General features: G+C 47.7%; 1 protein-coding gene across 1 annotated transcript in view; it reads right to left on the reverse strand.

The window, feature by feature from the left end:
• Positions 1-224: 224 nt before the first annotated feature.
• Positions 225-17644, reverse strand: part of SLC37A3 (solute carrier family 37 member 3) — a 34596-nt gene continuing 17176 nt past the window's right edge. Inside the window, exons 9-15 of the mRNA XM_035127398.2 lie at positions 14087-14310; positions 13372-13513; positions 12675-12776; positions 8220-8267; positions 6953-7104; positions 4119-4184; positions 225-2610 (exon numbers count right to left, since the gene is read on the reverse strand). Coding sequence (XP_034983289.2) covers positions 2518-2610; positions 4119-4184; positions 6953-7104; positions 8220-8267; positions 12675-12776; positions 13372-13513; positions 14087-14310 — 827 coding nt within the window. The 3' untranslated portion in view covers positions 225-2517. The remainder of the gene's footprint in view (positions 2611-4118; positions 4185-6952; positions 7105-8219; positions 8268-12674; positions 12777-13371; positions 13514-14086; positions 14311-17644) is intronic.

The following is a 17644-nucleotide window of genomic DNA, read 5'->3' on the forward strand; positions in this document are numbered from 1 at the left end:
GCATATAAAATCTTTTCTACACGTGTGGCCGTCACCAGGCTGGAGAAAGCTGCTCTCCGAACTAAAAGCAAAGGGGAAATAATGTTTTAAAATGTGGGAGGGGGGGGAGAAGTCTTTTCTTTTTTTAAGGAGACACCTAGGAATCAAGCCCACCAAATACAGAAGATGGTAGAACTGAGCAACACACTGCTGGGAAGGCGTACAGAGCAGTTGAGCGACACAAGTCAAGGAGAGGCCTTTAAGGTAGCCGTAACATGATTCAACAATGACATTCATAAATAAAAACATATTTTTTTTCTTTTTTAAAAAAGATATCACTGTACATTAAGTTTCTATAAAGGCATTATTAGAAAAAGAACAGAGAAAAAATAATCCCTTCCCCCCTCAAATTCATGCCTTAACAATTAAGTGTTTCTTCCCCTTCAGTCTCAGCAGCGCACAAAGCAAACTGGGGTGAAAATTCACCGGCAAGGAGGCACCCAAGTCAGCAGGCACAGAGTTAAGTAAGGTTTTCTGAGGTGGGTTGAAGGTTTGACAGTCCCAAGTGACCCAAAGAATTTTGTGGCGCATTTTTTAGATCCAATTTAAACAAATGATCTCTCCTTTTTGCAATCTATGCTGACCCTTTCCCTGCCACCAAATCCAATCAAAGAACAGGTAAGGTAGCAAGCAGTGAGCTGGATCAAACCAGAGAAACCCACAGATCTATCCCAGAGGTGCCCATTATCCCACGGGCATATTGAACAGAGCTTATTTGGGTAAATCTCTTAAGACACATGAGAACGGACAGCACACTGCTTTGCTAAAGAAAACCCGGGGAAGTCGTTGCTTGAAACGAGCCTATTTACACTGACTTTTTTACACGCAGATGCCCCGTGCTGATGTCACATAACAAGGCAGACACAGCATTGGATTTGGCAACGGGTATCATTCAGCGCCCAGTGGGCCTTCTACTCCCATGCCCTGAACTCCCAGGGCAGACCTAGACCTTAAGCAAAAGGACATGCCAAAACCAGCTGAGCTCTCCTCTTCCCTGCTTTTAACATCTAGATCGATTTGCCTCAAGCCCCGGCACCGCTAAACTGAGCACTTCCCTGCTCTCATTCTAGAGCATTGGTTGCTGCTGCTGCTCAGTGTGACATCAGGATGCTAGCCTAGTTGAACTAGAGATTATGGAGAAGGGAAGACCTCAACATAGAAAGTCTGCGCTCTTTTCTGTCCTTATAATGCCTTTGGTGCCGGCCCAAGGATCACTCGGACCACTCTGTCAGGGTCGTGACTTGGATGACTCCCTAATGAGAAATTGTAGGTCTTTACTTCTCTCACAGGATACTGAAAAGTATAAATCACCCCAGCTGATTGGACAGGGACAATATCGGATGATTAACCCTTCCCTTTTGATTGCTCTTAAGACCATTCAAACTCCTAACACCCTAAATTTTAAGGACTCCGGTAAAACTTTTGATTATCACCCTCCTCTGTGAAATATTTGCCTTGCGACTCTCCCAGAGACACAGCCTCATTCTCGCACATCAGGCAGTTAAGAGAAGAATAAATCAAGTATGGAATGCAACTGCACTGTTAAGACAGGTTAAATTAACACAGGCAACTTGGACAGGACAAACATTCATAAATCAAAATAAAAACACAACCACCATTCTTTATATGCAAGCGGGCTAAGGATCTGGGCTGCTTCCAAAGGTTCCTGCTGTGTATTTTGTAAATACAGGGCCAGGTAGAACCAGGAGGCAGGTGCTTGGCACAATGCGTTTACAACACACACACATACACACACACCAAAACCCTGCACCGGACTGGCCCAAGCCTGATTTATAGTGTCAAGTAATGAAACAGCTTTCCCCTGACTTTGCTGTAAAAAAAAACTGCAAAAAGGGGGTGTCAGTTGTAGCTATCTGGCTGCTGTCAGGTGTCCAGATGTAATTTACAAGCAACTGATAAAGAGTCAGTTTATAAAGTTATCAGCAAATGGAGAGGCGTGCCCCAGATTGTTCCATCTCAGGCTGCAGGTGGTGGTGGTGAGACAATTAGCATAATAGGGAGACAGCAGATTTGAACTCCTCTCTTGGATTTGCTCATTTTCTACCCGCAAGATTTATTTTGTGGAGGGCATATTCAAAGCTGAGATCACCCACCTGCAGCCCAAAATGTTGTAGTCCGGATGAGTTTTAAGATTTGATCCTGGTGATTGCCGAAACTGGCTCCAAGAAAGAACCGGAGGTAAAACTAAGGGGTGGGGGTGGGGAGAATGTCTCTCTGGCCAGTTCTGCAAGCCCTATAAACATAAGACGCCTCCAGGTTGCAGGCGGCTGCAGCGTATATTCCGATGGTATTAGGGCATTCAGACGCAAACTTCGCAGCAGCAAATTCTTTCGTGGCCATCAACCGCAGGTGTAAATGACAAAGTAAACGTTAGCTGCTTGAGGTCCTGAAACTCCCCTCCGCTTAGTGGTCCTTCCTTGGACAGTTCCATTGAGTGACGCAGAGAGGGGGGGGAGGTCAGCCAGCCAACCTGCGCAAACGCCTCTCTGCCCGCAGCATCTTTATTTCATTTACTATTAAAGGTGTGATGAAGAGCACCGTTAAACCGATCTGCGAGAAGAAAAGGGGGTTAAGGATGTTAGCATGGCTGCACACTGGTTCAACGCCATTGTGGTATTTGTTCCCCATTTCACACACAGTGGTGAAAACAAGGAAGCTGCCTTGCACCAGGGTCTGTCTAAATCCAGTGCTGGCCATGCTGGACTGGCAGCAGCTCTTTGGCAAAGACTTTCCCTACCATGTATGCAATCCCTTTTAACTGGCAACGCCAGGGATGGAACTGAGACTTTTGCAGATGAAGAATATACTTTGCCACTGAGCTATTCCCCGTAAGTGAAACACACATATAGGCATGGTTCCATGGAGAGTGTGCTCGTATAGTGTGTGCATTTGTTACACCTGCATTTCATCCATTTCCCTCTTTTCGCCCAGGCACCCTAAAATGTTTGTACAGCACAATTTTGTGTGCATGGACTCAGACATCAGCCCCACAATGTTCAATGAGGCTTGTAAGCCTGTAGTGGATTTCAGCCTGAAAATGCAGTAAGGCCTTCAAACACATTCTTAATAATAATAATAATTTATTATTTATACCCCCCCCCCGAATCTGGCTGGGTTTCCCCAGCCACTCGGGGCGGCTTCCAACAGAAATATTAAAATACACTAATTTCTTAAAAATTAAAAGCTTCCCTAAACAGAGCTGCCTTCAGATGTCCCCTAAAAGTCTGGTAGTTATTTTTCTGTTTGACATCTAGTTGGAGGGTGTTCCACAGGGCGGGTGCCACTACCGAGAAGGCCCTCTGCCCTCTCTGTATTTTATTGCGCTATGTCACTTAGATATTTTTGGGAGGGGGGGGGCAAAGAAAGCTACCAACAAATGCAATAAATTATAGCGGCAGCGGTAAATCAATTACAGGCCAAGGTCAACCAATTTTCGGAGGGACAAATTTTCACATTACTGCTGCACAGGACGCAATTCAAACACAAAAAGGAAGTGTCCCAATTTCACACGAGGAATGTTTAGGATGAAATAACATGTGCCATGTAGGCAGGAGGCAGTGGAAGAAATCTGACCAAAGGACCACATTTTGAGAGGCTTAAATGGCAATGAGGTCAAGTCTTGAAACAGTGACTGTGGGAATCTCTCCCAGCATGCTGACCTTCTCTAGATGAGCATAAGACTCTCTGCTTGTGGTTTCCCGACTTGTATCAACCTGTCTTAAGCAAATTTGCACTTTTTTCCAATGGCTTCGTGGGAAGCAATGAAGGGGGGTGAATAAAAAGAACAGGTGGGGCAATCCATCATACCTGCCCCCATTTCCCCGTCCCACCCAAACACTGTCAGCCTCCACATCTATTGTTCTCATACTGATGCTCACCTACCTCATTTGGTTGCTGTAAATTTATAGCAGTTTGAATGTGAAGCAGAGAAGAGACATGAAGTGCTACGTGAAGCGTATCTGAACACTTGAAAGCGCAATACAAATGTTTAGTATCTTTAATCTAAAAAGCCAACGTTGCATCAGTTTCAAGTAAAAACAACAACCCAGGGCTCTTACCATCAGGCTGAAGAAATAGAAAACCGACATCCATTCCAATTTATCGTGAATCAAAGATACCAGTGACTGAAAAGGGAAGAAAATATGAGAGCTATTAAGGCTGTCAAGGGGTGGAGAACAACAAGAGACTTTTCACTCTCTCCTCCTCCCCATAGGTTATGTCCCTCTTGCTTTTCCTTATTCAAAACACAACCCAGCACCTCCTCATGTGGCTACTCCTTGCCTCCAAAGCTGTCAGGTTTCATCTTACGAACTTTGCTGCAATCCCCCAAAGGCCTGTTGGCATTATTATTTATCAATCATTTATACAGTGCATACAATTTTGTAGGTGCTGCAGAGATTTAAAAAACAGCAGAGCCTCCGCTTGCAGGCTCAAAATCTAACAGACAAGATGTAGAGGGGTGGAAATGTGCAGGGGGGGGGGGGGGAGAGAGAGGAAAAACGAACCAAATCAGATATCAATTCTTAAACATGATAATCCTTAAATATAACCTTTCAAATTTGCTCTAACCTCTGAGTTACTGCCACAATCCAGGGTTAACCAGAGGCTGTGGCAGAAGAAGAACCCCTGAAGAAGTGGGGGACTCTTTCCTTCCCTCTTCTCAGTATAATAAAAGACAACACAACTAACAGAACTGGCAGAAAAGTTGACATGGTACAAACAGATATGTCTTCATTTAGAATCGTAGAATTGGAAGGGAACCAACCCCCTGCAATGCAGGAATCTTTTGCCCAACGTGGAGCTTGAACCCACAACCCTGAGATTAAGAGTCTCCATTTAGTAAGGATATTCATTCATCTCGAACATTTTCTATCCTGCTTTTCTCTTAAATAAAGGGAACTCAGAGGGGCTAACAGCAGAGCAGGGGCAGGAGCATCTGGGCTCAGGGCCCAAAAACACCCCCTGACCAAGGCCTTTCTATCTGACTCTTGGGACCTTCTCCAGGTCCACCTCCTCTCCCCAGGTCACACCCCTCACCTGTCCCACTGGAATGTGTCCTTCAACTCTGGCAATGCCTGGACAGTGGGGAGAGAGGGTGTGAGTGTGTGTGGAGACGAATCCACTCTGCAAAAGCAACATTTGCTATTGTTGCTTTGCTTACTTTGGCCTTTGGCCTTAACCACCACCGTCATGTGCCCCCCCCCCCCCCCGGAAGGCAATGTGGTCCTCGGGCTGAAAAAGGTTCCTCACCCCTGTTTTAGGCGGGCAGAACATTTTTCCTTGGCCTAGATGCAGAGTAGAGCAGCTTCATCCCTCTTCAGAAACGAAACCAAGTGCTTATCCTGAGATTCTGCCCCAAAGTATGTCTTTTACATCGCCGTGGACCCCGACACGTTCAATGGGGTGTGTGCAGTGGGGTTGGGAAAGGTCAAGCGCCTCACATGCAGCCTTTAAGCCTCTCTCTTTTCCAAGATGTTTGGCATACTCCTGCTGTTAGCTTCCCACTATGGAAGACAGCCCTGCTTGCGGAATCTCAGCTGGTTGCTATGGAGATACATTGTCAAGAGATAACGGCAACCTCAGGTAGAGAAAGAAGCGGAGGATGCGATTCATCAGACACAAAAAAGCCCCACCCCACCCCCGTTCCTTCAGGAATGGGTTGAAGTTCAAAAACTGGAGAGCAGCGGGGTTAAAGAACTGGAATTCTAAAGAGGATGCTTGCCATTGTGATCTTCAGGCAAGAGGATCATCTGAGAATCCTCACGCTGCCTTGATCGGAGAGGAGAGGCGTCCGCTTCTTAAGCGAAAGGCACTCCAGAGACAGCGCAAAGCCAAGAGGGAATTTCCTTCCCCCTCCCGCAGATCAGCGCCACGGGTAAGTTGCTGGAATGCTCCCTGGGGCCAATTCAAAACCTACTTACAAAGAAAGACGTGAACTCCGGTCCCAGCAGGCTCCTTGGCACTCCATTACGGAAACCGTAATGGTTACCTTTGCCAGAATGTTAGCTGCAGTCTGGTGCCATACGAACATTTCCCCAGTTCGCCCTGTGTTCTCTTTGGCTTGCACTTCTCTGCTCCTGTTACGCAGGGCCTTAGTAACGCCATCACAGACACATCCAAGTGCCTCTGGTTTCTACAGAATTTTAAGGAGTCTCTCAGGAGGAGAACACCATCAGAAACTTCCTGCATTGCAGGGGGTTGGACTAGAGCAGCGTTTCTCAACCGCTGTTCTGCGGCACACTAGTGTGCCGCGAGACGCTGGCTGGTGTGCGGCGACGTGCGGCGACGAGAAGGGCGATTTGCATTGTCACGTGCCTGGCGGCCGCCAATATACAGCACTGACCCGCCGGAAAGCAATATTTGGCAAGTGTTTCTTACAGTCATAATTATAATATAGGGCGGCACAGAGTTAAATTTTTTAACTTTTTTAATGGTGGTGTGCCTCGTGATTTTTTTCATGGAACAAGTGTGCCGTGGCCCAAAAAAGGTTGAGAAAGACTGGACTAGAGGACTCTCAGGATCCCTACCAATGCTACTATGGGATGATACGATGATTCTCCCTAACCACTTTCTCCATGGATAATTTTATACATCTCTCACGTCTCCACCTTTTACTCACCTTTTTATCCTAACCTCCTAACTTTGTAACTTTTCCTTGTAGGTGGAATAGCTCCAGTCACTTGAACTTTTGGGCTGCCCTTCTCTAGCCGTACAATATTTTTCATCAGGATCGATGTTACCGGAACGAAGATCTTCGCGGTGGCTAAATCTTAAAACCCTCTGGCAGCCCATTTGACCCTTTAAAAAATGTGGAATATCAGAGCCTTCTGCTCTTTGATCCTTTCTCAGGTAAATTTTTTAACAGGTGCTTCTGAACCCTTCTGAATCTCACCTGGCCCACAGCAGCTCCAATGCTCCCAGTCCCATCCACAATCCCCGTCACAGTCGCCAGAGCCTCGCTGCTTCCTTTCACCATCTCCTGACGCCCCAGGTCTGCAGAAATGGCGGAACTGATCATATTGGAAGGGCCTCCGATGAAAAAGCCTAAGGACCATGGAAAGAGATTAAAGGAAAGAATTGAGACCACTGCAAAGGATGGGCCCAGTCTCTGTTAGGAAGCCAAAACGTTTTTCATCTGAACTTGTTAACCCTGCTATATACCCTACAAATACCCATGTCACGGTGGCCGGAGTGGGCTACTTCAGAGTAACGACTCTACACAGCTCTGCATTTTATCTTTTATTGGTGCTGAGTATTTACAGTGCTGATGGCAGTGCTATTTACAAAGACACATCTGTTCAGCTTGAATCAGAACCTCCAAGTGGCTTTTGGCGCGTCTTGCGCCAGCATAACAACTTGGGGAGACCCATCCTCTTCCCCCGACGCTTTCTGCGCAGTTCCGGAGTTGGGGGGACTGGTTTGCCCCCCTTCCTTCCCCCTTCCTGTCCCACCTGGGACGATGGCTCTTCTACCCTGCCAGAGCCTTGGACACCACTTCCTGTTTCCCCACTTGAGCTGGAGCTTTCCCTCTTTTCAGCCTCGCTCGGGGCTGGGCTGGAACTCAGGAGGGGAGGGGCTTCGCGATATCCCTTGCCCCTCACATCCCATGAAGGCACCTTTAATCGAAATGACTCAACTGAAAAGCAGGGAGTTCCAAGATTATGCAAAAATCATGTGTTATTTTTTTTTTTATGGCTCCTTCACAAATCACAAGAACCTTGCAGCACCTTAAAGAATGACGCATTTATTACGGAATAAACTTGTGTGGATTAAAGTCACCTTCACTGCAGGCATGAGCCTTTATCCCAAATTGGCAGGTTTGTGTATGCAACAAATCAGCCAAGAAAGGCTGGCTTACAGGTAAGCCAATGCAACGTCTCCCTATGTGACGTCCTCCAGCCTGGCCAATGGTCAAGGATGGAGAGAGCTGTGATGCAGCAACATCTGAAGAATGCCATGTTGGCTATCCCTGCTCTAGCCCATCTGGTCTATCTCCACGAGAGGAAAGGAGAAGAGAATACATTGCACCATCCCCACCTAGCTAGGGCCAGGTGAGAATTGCACTGTGCTAGAAACCTAACAAATCACACGTTTATACTCCAATACAGATGGCAGGATGAGATCTGCCTTGTGTCCAGCCACAGCACTTTTCCCCTTACCTGTTATTGCCATGAGAACCGCATTGATGAGTTTGTTGTTTGGTGAACCTAGAAAAAGAAAGGAATCATAGAATCACTGAATTGTAAGAGTTGGAAGGGGCCATGAGGATCATCTGCAATGCAGGGATCTTTTGCCCAACATGGGGCTCGGACCTGCCACCTCCGAGATGAAGAGAAGAAAGAAATGCTTCAAGTTTGTAACTACCCTTTGGCACGAGTCTGAAAAGACCAGGAAGAAATGAGAAGCTGATCATTAAAGCTGCTTCACCAAGGTTATCTGGGAAACTAGCTTGATCCAGCAGCACTCTTCTTATGTCCTCAAAACCAACCAAAAACTCAACCTGGGCAAGGCAATGGGACATGACATTGAAAGAAGGCTAGTACAGTGGCACTGTGGTTCCTGAACGGCTTAGCTGTCAAACAAGTCGGCTCCCGAATGCCGCAAACCCGAAAGTCAGTGTTCCAGTTTGCAAACGTTTTTCGGAAGTCGAATGTCCAACACAGCTTCCGCAGCTTCCCATCGAGTGCAGGAAGGTCCTGCAGCCAATCGGAAGCCGCGCCTTGGTTTTTGAACAGTTTCGGGAATCGAATGGACTCCCAGAACAGATTGAAGTTCGAGAACCAAGGTACCACTATATGGGCCAGTGAACTGCTGGAATCACATCAGTCCTTTTGGTCATTAGGAAAGGGATTGAAAATGATATCCAGGCATATGGAAAGATCCATAGCAAACTTGGGTCCTCAAAACTCTTCGAACGACTGCCTGTTTTGGATGAATTCTGAAGAACAGAACCATTAGGAAGGACTCTGAAACAAGTACATGTCTCTGTTTTCTTTTGTTTAATTCTTTTGGATAACTCTAGGGATACAAATGCTTTGGCATCTTGTAAGTTTATTTACTTTTTCACAGCCTATTTAGAAAATGAGCAAAAAAAAAATCATGATTTTTTTTAAGGGAAGGAATTGAAACCAAAACTATCAGTATCATAGCAGTGTTATAAAAATCTACGAGATTCCCGACGGCTTCGCTCACAAGGGTCATAGGAACATGCAAGCCCACTCACCACGACAAGGTGATGATCCAGCAGTAAATGTTAAAAAATGTAGTATAAACACTGACAACTGGGAAACCCTGGCCTGTGAGCGCTCCAGTTAGAGAACAGCCTTTACCAAAGATGTCATGGGTTTTGAAGAAACTTGATCTCAGGACGCAAGGGAGAAACGTGCTAAGTCAGAGGAAGGCACGCTTGGCAAATCCACACCGTGATCAACTCCCACCTGGAAACCAATGTCCCCACTGTGGAAGGACGTGTGGATCCAGAATTGGCCTCCACAGTCACTTACGGAATCATTGTTAAAACCGTGTTTATGGAAGACAATCTTACTCGGCTATGAGTGATCGCCAAAGAAAGAATAAAAATCTATGGGGCACCTGCACTCTGAATACTATGCACAGTTCTGGTCTCCTCATCTCACCTATAAAGGACTGTTGCCGCCGCCGCTGCTGGGCAGAGAGGGCTCCGTTTTGTTTTGTTTTTTGTTTAAATTCCTGTTATTTTTTACCTATGTTATTTTAAACTGTATTAAGGCTGTATTCTTAGTTTTAGATTTTGATATATGCGGAAATTGTTTTCCATTCGGTTGTGTTATTTTTTGATGTGGTTTATGTATTGTTTGTGACTTTTGTAATTGTGCTAATGCTGTATTGTTTTAATATTCGAGTGGGAGCCGTCCAGAGTGGCTGGGGAAACTCAGCCAGATGGGCGGCGTACAAAAAATTATTATTATTGTTGTTGTTGCTGCTGTTGTTGTTGTTATCTCAGTAAGGATATTATAGAGCTGAAAAGCCTACACAAAAAGGGGAACCAAAATGATCAAGGGATAAGAAAAACTGGGTCTTTTTAGTTTTTTTGGGGGGGGGGAGGCAAGTAAGGAAGGGCATGACAAAGATGCATGCAATTATGCATATTGTGGAGAAAGTGATGGCAGGTAAGCTTTCCTCCTTTTCTCACAATACTAGAACTTGGGGCCATCTTTGGAAGCTGAATGTGGGAGCATACAGGACAACAAGCACTTTTCCCCGCACAGCATGTAGTTAAACCAGGGAATTCACTCCAACAAAATGCTGGTCGCTACTAGTCTCTACCTGCACTGTCTTGAGGCAGCGTGCTTCTCAATGCCACTTTGCAGGAATCCCTGGTGAAGAGAGTGCTGCAAGACGCAACTGTTTACTTCCCACAGGCATCTGATTCAGCACCCGATTCAGCAGGACTTTTTCTTAAAACAGCCTTTGCAGGACTAATAGGCTGGAGCAGGGATTCCCAAACTCAGGTCTCCAGCTGCTTTTGGAGGACAGTTCCCATAATCCCCGACCCACTGGTCCTGCTAGCTGGCGATGATGTAGTGCAACAACAATTGGAGACCCAAGTTTGCAAACCCTGGGGGCTGGAGGTTTCCCACTGCTAATTTATGCATTAGAGTTTCTCAGGCTGAGAATGGTAGATTTCCCACAATCGCCCATTGCATGCCTGAAGCAATTATTCCCAAATCCAGGAAGCCGCTCCACAATACCTGCCTCAGCACAGTAAGCAGGAGCAATACCGTTCACTGCCATCTAGCTGGCATAAAATTTGAAATGCATCACTACCTACTCTTATTGGTACCATGACATTCACTTGAGAAACATGCAAAAAAAGAGGAAAGCTGATCTTTCTCTTGCCAGAAGAAGATCAGACACAACACTCTTAAGGTGCAGAATTCTGCCCGTTAAAGTACTTCGTGTAACTCACAAGAGTAGACTGCATAATCCTATGGCTGCAATATTTGCATGCAATGAAAGACATTTTAAACAGTTTGTCTTGCAATCCGTGGGATGCAACAGATGGTCTTTGAGCTAGAGTGGGATCAGGATGAAGATTCTAATTGTGTGGTTTTTGCAGCTGCTGTTAAAATTGCAAAACAATGAGGAACGGGACGAAGCAATGGAGAACTTCTGAAACAACAATGGGATATTAGCTCTGCCCAAGGCATGATGGAGCACAGCAACAACCGGGAAAAGATAGGCATAATATTTTACAAGGACAGGAAGAAACAACACGGACAGAATAATTGCCACACACAGGAAGAACAAGGATGTGGTTTGAATGCTTCACCTGTAGATTGATAAATCATTTAATGTGTCAATACAAATGGAAGTCGTTAATATTGCAGTTGTTATATAAGGGATTGTTATTTTGCCTGGAGTGCAATTGAAATTAATAAGAGCTTGGAACGCGGAAATAAAGTAAATCATCAAACCATCAATTCTAGCATGCGGGGGGCCATCTAAATTGTATAATTTGGCATCTGAATGATTGGTATTAGTAATCGTATTATAATTTGACATTGCTATAATGAGGCTATTATTGGATTATTGTAACTGAAAACTAATAAAAATTATTATCAGGGGCAGCGGACGGTGGATTCTATTTGTATATAGCAGGGGTCCCCAAACTTACCCGGCTTCAGGCCGGATGCCCACTGCGGCGATTGCGTGGTGGGCCGGAGGGTGGGGGAGTGCATGCAGGGGCGCGGGAGCGCACGGCTGTGCGCGCCCATGCGCATGCACAAACACTATTTCTGGCACACTCCTGACCTGGAAAGCGCCGGAAATAGCTTGTGCGCATGTGCAGAAGCCTCCTCCAACCCGGTAGTACACCGGAAATTATGCTTGCGCGTGCACACAAGCTATTTCCGTCGCTTTTCCGCACCACGCTGGTAAGAGCGGACGGCGGTAGCAGGCAGCGGGGGTCCCCGGGGGGCCGTATGTGGCCCCCGGGCCGTAGTCTGGGGACCCCTGGTATATAGCATCAATCCTTTCTGGCCAGATGAAAAACTTACAGGGAGATCAGACAATGCAGCAAGCAAAGTTTAGTAAGCTAGAGTGGTAACACTACCTGATCCCTACAAAAAAATCTCCAAGTCTGGCTTGCTCATTGATCTGAGCCAATGGTGGAAACTGCTTCTGATGGCTAGAAAGCTCTCACCTACCCCACTTTAAAGGAGGTTGATGTGACTCATGGAATGCACAAATGGATGTGGATATGCCTGTGTACAGACGCAACACACAATGGTGTTTCATGCATGCAGGCCACCCTGCGTGCCCTTTTCCTCGCTCACCCAAAAAAGAAACATGCAATGCTTTTGTTTGGGGGCTTCCCCAAAGCACTTGGCTGACCACTCTTGGGACCCCTGGGCCTGATCATCCAGCAAGCTCTTCTGATATACTTCATCTGAACTCAAGGCGACCCCAAACCCTTGCCTTATTAGACACGAAGCACCGTCATAACACATTTCAACTGTCTCCTTGATTACGTATCATTGAAGCCACACCATGTGTTGAACTAGAGAAGACAAGGTGCAGGTTACACATGACCCCACGCTATTAAACCCCATACCAAGCAGAGAAGTACTCACGGCTGTATCCCAAGAGAGCTGCAATAGCCAAGATGAGGCTAACGGCTAACACCGGGGCTCTCTTTTGCAGCTTGTCAGAGATGAAGCCTTGGATGGTGCCGCCTGCAGAAATAAAAGTGACATGGGGCCTTCTGGGTAGAAATGTAGATGACACTCACTGGTGTGCCTTCAATGGTAACTGTAATAGCAGGCTATAGTTTACCATAAGCAAAATACAACACAAACGGAGGATCAGGTGTCACCGTTTAAAAGCAACGTGGTCTAGACATTGAGGCCTGACCGTAGTGTACACCTTCATGGGTCTCCTCGTGACTCAGAATTCATGCCCAGATTCCAGATGTGGAAGAACACATCACCCCACAGATGTTGCTGGACTCCAACTCCCCCCCCCAGTCCTAGCCAGAAGTGTCAATGGGAGATGTAACCCAACATCTTGTGAGGAGCCAAAGCTCCCCCATTCCAGTCTCTCATCCCATCCCAGACCTCTGCCTCCTGAGCTCACTATCATACTAGGTCTTAATAAATATACCCTAAATGCAGCAAAACATATCATGAATAACAGGCAAATGGAAAGCAATTTAAACCCCCGAGCCGGTGCAAAAATGGTGCCTGCTTTTCCCCTCCCACCCAAATCCATTCTCAAGGAAAGAAAAAAAGAAAGAAAGGGGGGGGAGCAATTGCATGTTGCTCTGCATACCTATAATCCCTCCGACATCATACCAGATCGACAGCTCATCAGCTTCCGCCTCCTTCCACCCAAAATTGTCATAGAGGTACAAAGGCAGCCAGAAGAAAAAGGAGTAGTTCACTAGCTTCAAGCAGGCATAGGCCAAGGAATACTGAAAGAAACACAACCCAATGGAAAGCTGTTAGAACTGAAGCAACGTGAGCATGGCAAGCACACCGTAATGGGTTAGAAGGAAGGAGGCCCGGGTTCAAATGCCCAGCTCTGCCACAAGGTTCACTGGGTGGCTTTAGGTATAGAATCACAGAGTTGGAATCACACAGTCCAGCCTCCTGCAATGCAGGAGGATTGTTCCTTATGGGGATTGAACCTGCAACCTTGGTGTTCATCAGCACCATGCTCTAATCAGCTGAGCTACCTTGTGTCACATCTCTCTGCCCAACCAGCTTTGCTATTGTGAAGACAAGAGAGAAAGCCTCAATAAAGCTGCCCAACGGTGAATTTCTTGAAGTGTCAGAGACCCCAGAATGAAAGATGCTGCTTCCCTCACTAGATGATTGTCCTCCAAGCCAGTTTCTTCCAGGTGTTGTTGCATCGCATCCCTGGCCCGAGGCTCATTGGGGTTGACAACATCTGGAGGGCACCAAGTTGGGGGAAGCTGCAGAGATCCCTATGGAGTACACAGACCAGAGTGCCACGTGTTCCTAACAACATCAGGAGCCCTTACCAATATAACCCCAGGTAGACAACAAGCCTGAAAAAATCCAATGGGCCTGGGCTGGCGTGCGTTGCTGCTGCCGCTGCCGCTGCCACTGTTACTCAGATCAGCTGCCTGAATGGAGTAATTCTGATCATCGTCATTGTTGTCGTCGTCGCCACTGCTACCAATTAACGGTTCACTGACATCTTCTTCAGCAGAACCATCGCCCTCTTCGCCAACGTCAGGGAGGCCTGGAAGAGCAGAAGGGGCCGCAAATTAAAAAGAAAGGACAACACCATCCCCTCTCCCAGCGATTGCTCTTTCGGGTCATTTTCTCCTCCCTGCTGATTGGCTCGCTTCCTCTCCCATACCTCAGTCCTCCTCCTTTGGCTTAGAAACTCTTCTAGATGGTGTTCTGCAGAGTCGCCAGTTTCTACCCCTGGTCTTCTAGAGCACTCGAAAGTATCCTGTCTGATCCTGGCGTCGGCTCTCTCTGCTTTGAGTGTCTGGCCATTAGTTGGAAGACACAACAAATTAGTGCATTCCCTATATGGCTGCGGCTGAATGTCCCCAAACGGCAAGTTCTGCATCGCTGACGGTGCTGCTGGTACTCAAAAAGCAGGAGATACTTTAAGTCTCTCGGCAGCAGCTCTAACGGAGGAACAGGGAGGAAGACTCTGTGCTGTAGGCTTGCTAAGGAGCTACTTGAGTTAGTTTGCCGCACACCCAATGTTAACCTTTCTCCAAATCTGCCCTTCCTCTAACAACTTCCTCTGCCCTTAGCAGACACACACACCCATGGGCACCCCACCCCAATCTCATCACTGAACTTGGACACTCCTAATCTTGGAAAGACTTAGCGGCTTCAGGGAACAAGAATGTGGGAGAATGTAAGAAAAGTCTCACTCCTATTTCTCCATCAGCAGCCATTCTATCTGGTTACAATGCTTTGGGCTTAGAAACTCTTCTAGATGGGTGTTCTGCAGAGTCACCAGTTTCTACCCCTGCAATGCAGGAATCTCAACAAATATGCATCCGTGACATAGAGGACCATACAGTTGTCCTAGGTCAGGGTTTCTTTCCAAAACTTGGGTCTCCGGATATTTTTGGACTAGCAGGAGCCAGTGGTTAGGGATGATGGGAAACTGTAGTCCATAAACAGCTGGGGATCCAAGTTTGGGAAACCCTGTTTGCAAATGGACGTTTGACTGGAAACAAAAATAAAAAAGGGGAAAAACAAAACAAAACAGGGATTGCCTCCTGCTTGTATTGAACCATTGCTACTTGCTCAAAAGTAGCTCTCCAACCTGCCTCCTGCCTCTGTGCTCACACTGTTTTGCTGCTAGTGTTTTGCTGCATACAGTGGTACCCCGCAAGATGAATGCCTTGTGCAACGAAAAACTCGCAAGACGAAAGTGTTTTGTGTTGCGCGAGGCATCTCACAAGACGAAGTTTCCTATGGCCGCGCTTCGCAAGACGAATAGGAACGCGTTAATTAAATGGGTAGACTGGGTACCGTGTTTCTCATATTTTAAGGCATCCCTAAAAAATAAGGCATGGCAGGATTTTCAAGACCTGGCGAAATATAAGGCATACCCCGAAAATAAGACATGCTGGTACGGTATGGCAGGGCACGCCACGCCAAGTCCCGACCCAGCGGGACCCGGCAAGGGCAGCAGCGCGCGCTTTGCTGAGCCCCGACTGAGCGGGAACCAGCAAAAGCAGCAGCCCGCCACCGGCTTGGAGCTCGGCAATGCGCGCGCTCTGTTGGAGCTCCATGCCGGCGGTGGGCTGTGCAGGGGAGAGACCTGGATCTTGTAGCTGGCAAAGGGCGCGTCTCTCACGCGTGGTTAGGGCAATTGGCAGAAAAGTACTTTGCAGCTCTTGCGCTTTCGTTCGCAAGCTGCTTTTTGGCTGTTGATGCTGCTTTGCTTTTCTTTTTGTCGGCAAAAACAAATGTGAGGGGGGGGGGAGGCGGGGAGAGCCCAACAAGCGGCAGAAACGCCTTCCCCTTAAAACCTGCCCTCTGCTGCTCACTCGGAGAGCTGCTCACTCGCACAACGGGCTCCTCGGGTGCTGCAGGCGCCTCGCCTCGCCTTCCACGCGCGCCCAGCAGCCGCCTCTTGCGCGGGCGGCGGCTGCGCACCCCGACGCCCCGCGGCTCCCTCAGCTCGACCTGAGCGGGGAGAGGAGAAGCAGGGCAAGGTGGCGAGGATGCTCCCCGCCGCCAAGCAGTTGCTCCGGGGCTGCAGGAGAAGGTGGCCAGCGCCTCAGCCCCGGGGCTCCTCGCCGCTCCTCTGAGAAGGGAAGGCGGCGTCTTTCTCCCGGCGGACCGGCTGCCTGTGAGTGGCGGACACGGCGTGCCCCCGACGCAGGCGGCGACCCCGTCGCTCGCTGCTTCCTCCTCCTTTCTTGGCTCAGGCCTGAGGAAAGAAACTTCTTGGCGCACGCGCCACCCGCTCCTTCCTCGGCAAGGCAAGGCAAGGCAAGGCAGGGCGAGGCGGGTGCTTGCCCAGCTTTAGCCATCTGTTGCTCCACAGCCTTCCTGCCTTGCTGGAACTTCGGCCGCCCGCGGGGACACGCCCGCAAGACGGCGAAGTGTAAAGTTGCAGCTGGCTGTGGAGGGAAGGAAGGAGCCGCGCTCTTCCTCCTCCGCCGCCTTGGTCTCTGTCGTCTTGAGTTTCAGGCTGTAATCGTGTTTACAGGCAAAAGCAGCAGCCCGCCGCCGGCTTGGAGCTCGGCAAAGCATGCGCTCTGTTGGAGCTCCATGCCGGCGGCGGGCTGCTGCCTTTGCTGGTTCCCGCTCAGTCGGGGCTTGGCAAAAAAATAAGACACCCCCGAAAATAAGCCATAGGCTTATTTTCTTGAGTAAAAAAAATATAAGACATGTCTTAAAATATGAGAAACATGGTAAATGGTAAACCGTGCTTCGCAAGATGAAATTTTCGCTATACGAAGCGACTCGCAGAACAAATTAATTTCGTCTTGCGAGGTACCCCTGTATTTGTGATTTCATCTCTCTCTACTACCTGCTTTTGCCTGGCTAATTGACTCGACTTTGTGAGAAATGGGGTATGTAAATGGTTTAAATAAATAGCTCCTGCACCCCACTGGTTCTCAATGCCACTGCCTAAGATGCAGTTTATAATAATAGCAGGAGCTGAGCACGTGCCGAAAAAGTTTCGGAATTTTAGCAACATACTAGAGCAATGTCTAACCCACCTTTTAGGGCCCAATGGTTTCACATGATGGTTTTTTACAGACAGTTTAGTGCACATGACATCGTCATGAAACTAAAAAGAATAAATGCAACAAATTACATCAAGTTTCATTTAAAAAGCAGCAGAAATGAAGCCAAGAGGGCTTCCCCAGGGCTAGAGTTCCAAATATGTGGGGCAAGCACTGAAAAGGCCTTGTTCCTGATGCTAGCCTTGCAGTCCTTACCCGCAGGCAGAGCAGGGCCTCTGAGGCTGATCTTAACACTGTCCCTGAGATAACCTGGCCTCAATTTTTTTTAGGTCTTTAAAGGCCAAAGGATGTGTTTTAAGTAGGATCTGGAAATGAATAGGCAGCTGTGTAACCAGT

The sequence above is a fragment of the Zootoca vivipara genome, chromosome 10 (assembly GCF_963506605.1).
Source record: "Zootoca vivipara chromosome 10, rZooViv1.1, whole genome shotgun sequence".
Classification (NCBI taxonomy): Eukaryota; Metazoa; Chordata; class Lepidosauria; order Squamata; family Lacertidae; genus Zootoca; species Zootoca vivipara.